This window comes from Prionailurus bengalensis, chromosome D2 (genome assembly GCF_016509475.1).
Source record: "Prionailurus bengalensis isolate Pbe53 chromosome D2, Fcat_Pben_1.1_paternal_pri, whole genome shotgun sequence".
In the NCBI taxonomy this organism is placed as follows: domain Eukaryota; kingdom Metazoa; phylum Chordata; class Mammalia; order Carnivora; family Felidae; genus Prionailurus; species Prionailurus bengalensis.
The window spans coordinates 60,358,206-60,367,137 of NC_057351.1; the positions used below are offsets into that span (position 1 = coordinate 60,358,206).

The following is an 8,932-nucleotide window of genomic DNA, read 5'->3' on the forward strand; positions in this document are numbered from 1 at the left end:
ATTTCCTACATTGGAGGAAGTTTGAACTATTAAGATTTTGGATGCCATTTCAAAAAACTTTTTTTTCTTTCTTTTTTGGGGGCGGAGGGGCAGAGGGAGAGAGAGAATGTTAGGCAGCTTCCATGCCCAGCGCAGAGCCCAACCGTGGGGCTGGATCTCAGGACCGTGAGATCATGAGGCGAAATCAAGAGTCCCTTCGCTTAACCGCCTGAGCCACCCAGACGCCCCTGGATGCCTTTTCAATTCTAATATTACAAATCTCCGTGATGGATGAGCAAGACCTGAGTCTCCCAGATAAACACCTCTTTTTCTTCATTCTGCCCAGAGCTCTGGAGCTCAGATCTGAAAATCTGGCCCTCTGTGACCCGGGCATTTATAGAGTAAGATTTAGGTTCAGATGGTCTCTTCCAGGGGGGGAGGCTGAGTAAGAGACTGAGCAAGAAAGGATTATGGAGTCTCCTTGAGGCTCCACAAGGGCCGCCAGATGGCGCCCCGGGACCGACTGCAAGATCAATTTCCTTTTCCCCTAACTCTTCCCGTCAGTGGGGCCGCGCTCCGGGCGGACCGGAGGGCTGGGGCCCGCCAGCTTCCCCCTGGGGTTCCCCGGTTTCAGAGGTGACCAAGCATTAGGTCCAGCAGATAAGCTGAGTAGCAGCGGGGACTGTCAACCGTCTGGGGCAGGCAGGGTGGGTGAGGAGACCGGAGCGGGGGCCCTTGGCCGGAGGATGCTTCTTGGTCAGAGAATCCAGCCTCAGGCAGGTCCCCAAGCCAGAGCTCGCGCTTTAGCTGACAGTCAACCTCGCTCCAGGCTCCCGGGGCGCAGCTAATAGTTCCCCTCTAAGGGGCGCGCCTGAGTCGCTCATGATTGGCTGCACGAGTCCGGAGTTAAACTTTCAGCCAATGAAAAAGGGCACGGGGCGTGACGCACGGGAACGTCACGGGAATTCCCCCCTCCCGGGGGTGGAAAAGGGGCTTTCCCGGTTGGAGCCTCAGTGGCTGTGGAGAGGTGACGCGACCTGTCCAAGGTGGGTCGGGCCGGGAGAGAAGCCGGAATCGGATCCGCCGCCGCGGTGAGTGGCCGGGTTCAAACCCCTGAGTGGCTAGGACACGGCGAAGGGCGGAAGGAGGGCCTTTAACTGACCGAGTCCCAGGGCTGGAGAGCGGCTTATGCACGCGCGCGCGCACACACACAACACACACACACACACACACACACACACACACAGTACGCACACAAACAAGACACATGGATACCCATCGACATCCTGTATAAAAAAAACACGCGGAGCCATACGTGCACCTATGCGTGTGCTGGCGAGTGCACAGCATTGTCCATTCACTCAGAACGCACATATGCACACGCAAACATGCTCACCCGTGCACAGGTGCTTGGACCCATACTTTTCACGCACAAACTCAAATATGTTCACCTGTGCTCTTATATATCAAGACAAGCTTAGACGCCTCCACAATGAGAAGTTTAAGGACGCTCACCTGTACACAGCCATGCTCACTTGCATATGCATATTGACACTACGCACACACAACATTCACGCAAGCACATGGGACAACACACACTCTGTACGTGTGCTAGAGACACACACCAGTATCATGCACGGATACGGGACTGGGGCAGGGGGCGTGGGCACCCAGAGCAGGTGTGGTGCGGGAATCCAACGGCTGTTGACGTTTTGGGGAGAGGTAACAGAAGACCCCATCTCAAGAAACAGACACCTTTCGTTCCCCCGCCCAGCGGCCCCAGAGTCCGTTCTTGGGGCAGAACCCTGGGGCCCCCCCACTGGGAAGAGCCCCCGCCTACAGGCCTTCGGAAAGGAGGCCTTCCTACAGCAGGAATGTCCCCACAAAAGCCCCCGGGTGAATCAGCCGTGGCCTCTCTCGGGGTAGAAAATCCCAAGGTTGCTCCAGGACGGGGGAGGCGAAGGGGGCGGGAGGCGGGCCTGGCCCCGGCCTAAGAGCGTCCTCCGGCCTAGAAAGACCCTCCAGTCCCGGGAGCCCGCCCTGACACGAGGGGGTGGGGACCAACACCCGAGGACGCTTCCCTGGGTCTGGTTGCCCCTCTGCCCGAAGAGAGGCTACCAGAGCTCGCCGGCCAGCAACGACTTCGTGCCCCTCCCGCCTCGGGGGCGTGGCTAGTGGCGTCATTTCCAGGCCCGCCCCCCTCCGGCCCCGCCTCCCTCTGGTATTTTCGGGACTTTCCTAAGCTGTTCTAACTTTCCTGCCGCTTCTCCGGCCCAACCCAGCCCAGCTCCGGATCTCGTTCTCCACCGGATCTCGCCCGCCACACCCGGACGGGTGGCTGGAAGAGATCAGACCCTCCCCCAAATCTGGGCTCCCCTTGCCCCCCCAACTCCTGCCCTGATCTGTCTCTCCCCTTCCCCCGCCAGTCCCTCCCCCCTCCCCCCCTAAGGCGGACGCCTGAAACTCTGGGAAACAGAACCCGGCCGGAGCCACCAGACAGAGCCGGGCCTAGCCCAGAGACATGGAAAGTTGCTACGACCCAGTGAGTCACACCTGGCCCTGAAGCCAGCCGGCTACCCCCATGTCTGTCTGTTTGTCTGCCTGTCTGTCGGAGTCCTCTCTGCTTCCCTACACCTGTAATGCCCTCTCATTATCTCAACCTGCCTGTCAGTCTCTATCTGCAAACTGCTTCTACTAGGAGCTTTTTTAACGGCCTTGGGAGGAAAGGGAGTGGTTACTCAGGGCTGGGAAGTGGAGGGCTCTGGGGTGGCTCAGAATCAGTTGCCACCCCAGTCTGTCTCCAAACCAGGGTCTGGATGGCATGATTGAATATGATGATTTCAAATTCGACCCGTCCATTGTGGAGCCCAAGGAGCCAGCCCCAGAGACAGGTTAGTAAGTTCCTAACCTTCCCATGTCCTAGAGAGAGCGGGAGGGAGGAGCATGTGCCCTCTGCCTTGGGAATGGGCTCAGAAATCCTGGCTCAACAAGGCCCTTCTCTCCCCAGCTGATGGCCCCTACCTGGTAATAGTGGAGCAACCTAAACAGGTGAGTGCATGGAAGGGATGGTGTGGGATGACTTCAGCCTTGGGGACAAGTGGGGTAGTTGTAGTTGGGTGGCCATGGGGAGGGTCACTGACCAGAGGACACTTCAGGTTGGGATGGTTGGCTGCTGCTAATCACAATGGTTGTGTTGTGGTTCAGGAGAGACGCTGCCAATTATTATGGTCACTGCTGGCTGGGAGCGTGGCTGGCTAGGGGGGGGTGGGGGTCTCTCCTGGTCACAATATCAATCTGCCCTGGGACCTTCAGCGTGGCTTCCGATTTCGATATGGCTGTGAAGGCCCCTCCCATGGAGGATTGCCAGGTGCCTCCAGTGAGAAGGGCCGGAAGACTTATCCCACAGTCAAGGTGAGTTAGGATGGTGCTGGAGGGTGGGCTAGTGGATAGTGTGTTCAGGGACATCACTGACAGCCCTCACCTCCCCTAGATCTGTAACTACGAGGGACCAGCCAAGATCGAGGTGGACCTGGTAACGCACAGTGACCCGCCTCGTGCTCATGCCCACAGCCTGGTGGGCAAGCAATGCTCGGAGCTGGGGGTCTGCGCCGTGTCTGTGGGGCCCAAGGACATGACTGCCCAGTAGGTGCCCCTCCGTCCTAGGCCCACCTGTCCTAGGCCCCAGCCCACTTCTATGAGCTTAGCATCTGACCAAGGGGAGAGACTTAGGTTGGCCCCAGAACCCAAGGCCCCAAGTAAAAACCAGGAAAGCTTCCTGGAGGAAGTAGGGCTGAGCTGAGCCCTGGCAGTGGGGAGGGTGCTTCAGGAAGGAAATGCCTGCTAAGCTCTGACTCCCACTCCCCCACTCAGATTTAACAACCTGGGCGTCCTGCATGTGACCAAGAAGAACATGATGGAGATTATGATACAAAAACTTCAGAGGCAGCGACTCCGCTCCAGGCCCCAGGGCCTTACGGGTATTGAGGCGGGGGGGAGCACTTGTAGGGAGAGAGGGAGTCATGGGAGGTGGTCATGGAAGGAATGGAGAAGGAGGAGTGCCAGGGTCACGTGTACATCCACCGCACAGAGGCCGAGCGGCGGGAGCTGGAGCAGGAGGCTAAGGAGCTGAAGAAGGTGATGGACCTGAGCATTGTGAGGCTGCGCTTCTCTGCCTTCCTTCGAGCCAGTGATGGCTCCTTCTCCCTGCCCCTGAAGCCAGTCATTTCCCAGCCCATCCACGACAGCAGTGAGTATCCTGACCATCTGGGGTGCCAGGGCTAGGTGCCAGAGGAAGCATGGGGGGCAATTTCAGGCTGTGGAGTCCGGCCTGAGTTTCAACTTGACCCACCACATATGAGCTGAGTGATCTTGAGTAAGTCATTTCCCCTGAGTATGGCTTCCACCTTGGGTAAATGAAGATATTAGTAGTTTCTGTACCTCTTAGGGTTGTTCAAATAATAATGCAAAACACTTGGCTCCATAAATGGGGCCATGACTATTATGTCAGCTCAAGTAATTGATATCCCACCCCCACAGAGTCTCCTGGGGCCTCAAACCTGAAGATTTCGCGAATGGACAAGACAGCTGGCTCTGTGCGGGGTGGAGATGAGGTTTATCTGCTTTGTGACAAGGTGCAGAAAGGTGAGACTGGACCCCAGGCTGGGACTTAGGGACGCTGGGTATCAAGATGGGGAGCCAGGGCAGCTCTAAGATAAAAGGCCCTGGAGGTTCTACTAGGAGGTGTGGCCAAGCTTCAATTTCCCTTATAGATGACATTGAGGTTCGGTTCTACGAGGATGATGAGAATGGATGGCAGGCCTTTGGGGATTTCTCTCCCACAGATGTTCATAAACAGGTACCCTAGGGCCAGGGCCAGGGCTGGGGGCTGAACTAGACCAAGGCCTCAATGACACCTTATGCCCTCCTGCCCCCCTGCCAGTATGCCATTGTGTTCCGGACACCACCCTATCACAAGATGAAGATTGAGCGTCCTGTAACCGTGTTCCTGCAACTGAAACGCAAGCGTGGGGGGGATGTCTCGGACTCCAAACAGTTCACCTATTACCCTCTGGTGGAAGGTGGAGCTGGAATTAAGATGGGGGCTGGGCTGGAGTGTCCCCAGACTAGATCAGGGGACCCATGAGTCAAGTCAGGAGTGGAGAAGGGCCCGGGAAGAGGTGGTCCTAGAAGCTAGCCTGAGGGCTTTTGGAGGGAGGGCCATGACCTTACTGGGGACAGAGTTCTTGAGGCTTGGTGCAGGAGTTGGGGTTTTAACATCTCATTTCCCTCTGGCCCCAGACAAGGAAGAGGTGCAGCGGAAGCGAAGGAAAGCCTTGCCCACCTTCTCCCAGCACTTCGGGGGTGGCTCCCACATGGGTGGAGGCTCTGGGGGTTCAGCCGGAGGTTATGGAGGAGCTGGAGGAGGAGGTGAGGGGGGGGGGGTGCTGGTGGCGGGAAGGGGGATGGAGGAGGGAGGGGTAAGGGGGGAGAGAAGTTGTGGGGTAAAAAATCGGGGAGAGTCCTGGATGGTGCCTTATACCCACAGCCCGGCCTATATCCACAGGTGGCAGCCTCGGCTTTTTCCCCTCCTCCTTGGCCTATAGCCCCTACCCGTCCGGCTCGGCCCCGATGGGCTGCTACCCGGGAGGCGGGGGCGGGGCGCAGATGGCCGCCGAGGCGCCTGGCGTGGATGCCGGGGAGGAAGCAGCAGAGCCGAGCGCGTCCCCTCTGACCCCCCAGCGCGAACCGCTGACCCCGGAGCTGCTGCAGCGAGGTACGGCCCCTAAAATCCGGGCGGTCGGGGCGCTTCGGGTGGGGACCAAGCCCGCGCCCACGTCCCTGTTGCCCCCAGCCCGGGAGTACAACGCACGCCTCTTCGGCCTGGCGCAGCGCAGCGCCCGAGCCCTGCTCGACTACGGCGTCACGGCGGACGCGCGCGCGCTGCTGGCGGGACAGCGCCACCTGCTGACAGCTCAAGACGAGAACGGAGACACGTAGGTGGGGGAAGGGAGGGAGAGCGACCCGGGCTCCCTTGGTAGGGGGGTGGGAGGGGGGTCCGGGACTTGGAGCTCGACGGTAGGTCGGGGTACAGGGCGGGAAAGGACCCTGCAAAGAGCCAGAGCCGTGGAGTCAGACAGACCTGGTTCCAAGTCCGGCTTCATTATGTACTAGTTTTGCTCAAGGTGCTTGATCTCTCCACCTTTCGGTTTTGTTGACTGTTAAAAGAGCAAGATGATAGTACTTATATACTGCACAAGGTGCTCGGGAGGATTAAGTTCAGAGGCAGCGATGTCCTTGGAGATGTCTGGGCTCCAGAAGCCCTAGTCACGGAGATTATGGAGGCGGTGGGGTTTTGGAGGTAGAGGGTGCTCTGAGTGGCTGGGCTTGCTAGGCCAGAGTCTCACTCCCCAACCCTCAGGCCGCTGCACCTAGCCATCATCCACGGGCAGACCAGTGTCATCGAGCAGATAGCCCATGTCATCTACCACGCCCGGCACCTTGGTGTTGTCAACCTCACCAATCACTTGCACCAGGTGAGGGGCACCAATCGGTGAGGGGCAGGAGTTGGAAGGCACGTGGGCCTAGGCCAGGGGTGGGCCTGGCTCACTCTGCCTGCCTTTCCAGACGCCACTGCACCTGGCGGTGATCACTGGACAGACAGGCGTGGTGAGCTTCCTGCTGCAGGTGGGCGCAGACCCGGCACTACTGGATCGGCATGGAGACTCCGCAGTGCACCTAGCGCTCCGGGCTGGTGCCAGTGCCCCTGAACTGCTGCGCGTCCTTCTGCGCAGTGGGGTTCCCGCTGTTCCCCAGCTGTTGCACATGCCAGACTTTGAGGGTGAGTTCATCACCTCATGTGGACCGGGGGACAAAGGTGTGGGGACCAGGGAGGGTACCTGGTGAGTGCCTAGAGTGAACGTGAGGTGTCAAGGGCCACGATGGGGTCACAGCTGTAGGCGAAGTATCTATGTTCCTAGGCCTGTACCCAGTACACCTGGCGGTCCGTGCCCGAAGCCCCGAGTGCCTGGATCTGCTGGTGGACAGTGGGGCTGAAGTGGAGGCTGCAGAGCGGCAGGGGGGCCGAACAGCCCTGCATTTAGCCACAGAGATGGAGGAGCTGGGGTTGGTCACACATCTGGTTACCAAGGTGGGACTGAGGATTGCTGAAGGGGTGGGGCCAAGGGTTGTGGAGGAACCAAGGACAGTGAAGATGCAGGGGGAGAGGCGGCCAGTGAGTGGTGCCATCAACGACTCCCTTGAACCCCACAGCTCCGTGCCAATGTGAATGCCCGCACCTTTGCGGGAAACACACCCCTACACCTGGCAGCTGGACTGGGATCTCCCACCCTCACCCGTCTCCTTCTAAAGGCTGGTGAGCCTCATCCTTGGGATATATGAACAGGGCTGAGGGGAGGAAAAGGGGTGCCTACCAGTCCCCCCACTTGGCAGTTCTTAATGTGGGCTCTCACTGTACCTCCCCACGACTACCTCCCTCCTCAGGTGCTGACATCCACGCAGAGAATGAGGAGCCCCTGTGCCCACTGCCTTCGCCCCCCACCTCTGGTAGTGACTCAGATTCTGAGGGACCTGAGAGGGACACCCGAGGCAGCTTCCGGGGCCACACACCTCTTGACCTCACTCGCAGCACCAAGGTGAGGCTAGCCTGGAACTAGAAGCACCAGGGAATAGAGCACCTGGGCTTAGGGCTGGGGCCCAGATGACTGGCACCTGGGCTTGAGGACTGGAGTGGGAGGTCATCAAACTGAGGCTGTCTCCCCAGGTGAAGACCTTGCTGCTAAATGCTGCTCAGGACACCACAGCACCCCCCCTGACCCCTCCCAGCCCTGCAGGTGAGATATCTTCACCCACTGCCAGATTTCAGACCCTTGCTCACAGAGGGCTCTTCTTCAGGACCTCTGAAGGAGCTGGGGGGGGGGGGGGGGGTGTCCCTTGCTCCATTCCTGTTGCCACCCACTGCCCTAGTACTCTGTCCATCTTGTCTATCAGATTACCTTGAGAAAGAAGTGTCTGCCTGAGCCCATCTCTGGGCATACCAGACACGTCTGTATGTTCCCATCAGGGCCAGAGCTGCCCCTTGAGGATACAGTCCTACAGAACCTGGAGCATCTGCTAGATGGGCCAGGAGCCCAGGGCAGCTGGGCAGAGCTGGCAGAACGGCTGGGGCTGCGCAGTCTGGTGGATACATATCGGAAGACAGCTTCACCCAGCGGCAGCCTCCTGCGCAGTTACAAGGTCAGTTGGTCCCCATCCCTTGCTGCATGCCTGGCTTCCTTCCCCCAGTCTCAGATCCCAGATGCTCCCTTGGCCCCAGGGCTCCTGCCCCCACACTCAGACTCATGCCTCTTCCTTCTTCCCAGCTGGCTGGTGGGGACTTGGCGGGCCTGCTGGATGCCCTGTCTGAAATGGGCCTGGAGGAAGGAGTGAAGCTGCTGAGGGGCCCTGAGGCCCGAGACAAGCTGCCCAGCACAGGTAAAGGGGTCCCACCTGGTAGGCTGGTCTGGGCCTGGACAGTGGGAGGCCTGAGACCTTGACTGTTCCCTATCCCCTTCCCCGTGCACACTCGCCTAGCAGAGGTGAAAGAGGACAGTGCATACGGGAGCCAGTCGGTGGAACAGGAGACAGAGAAGCTGGGCTCACCCCCTGAGCCACCAGGAGGGCTCTGCCACGGGCACCCCCAGCCTCAGGTGCACTGAACTGCTGCCCACCCACCAGCTCCCCTCCCTGGGCCCCTCTGTACAGCATCCCTACCTATTCTAGTTCTTATTTAACACCCCATGCCCACCCCTCAGTTGGGGCAAATAAAGATTCTCATGGGAAAGGGAGGGTGCTTGGCTCCCTCCCTAACTTATGGCAACCCCTGATGTGACTCTTTTCTCTGGAACCAGCTGCCTACCCAAGCCAGGTACTGGAGAATGGAGAAGGAGGCCCAGCC

The 8,932-nt window shown here is 59.1% G+C and overlaps 1 protein-coding gene across 3 annotated transcripts; it reads left to right on the forward strand.

Moving 5' to 3' along the window:
- Positions 1-973: 973 nt before the first annotated feature.
- NFKB2 (nuclear factor kappa B subunit 2) lies at positions 974-8,854 on the forward strand. Of its 3 annotated transcripts, XM_043597376.1 has the most exons (23): positions 974-1,070; positions 2,406-2,521; positions 2,789-2,870; positions 2,987-3,027; positions 3,292-3,390; positions 3,470-3,621; positions 3,850-3,956; positions 4,067-4,225; positions 4,516-4,620; positions 4,749-4,834; positions 4,919-5,057; positions 5,278-5,406; positions 5,543-5,752; positions 5,831-5,972; positions 6,398-6,512; positions 6,604-6,817; positions 6,957-7,126; positions 7,249-7,351; positions 7,480-7,631; positions 7,760-7,829; positions 8,060-8,232; positions 8,358-8,469; positions 8,572-8,854. In XM_043597376.1, the coding sequence occupies exons 2-23, from the start codon at positions 2,501-2,503 to the stop codon at positions 8,691-8,693; spliced, it is 2,703 nt and encodes a 900-aa protein (XP_043453311.1). In that variant the 5' UTR covers positions 974-1,070; positions 2,406-2,500; the 3' UTR covers positions 8,694-8,854. The 3 variants fall into 3 exon arrangements, with proteins under 3 accessions (XP_043453311.1, XP_043453310.1, XP_043453309.1); XM_043597375.1 differs by having other exon boundaries at positions 979-1,070; positions 5,543-5,972; XM_043597374.1 differs by lacking the exon at positions 974-1,070 and having other exon boundaries at positions 2,168-2,521; positions 5,543-5,972.
- Positions 8,855-8,932: the final 78 nt, after the last annotated feature.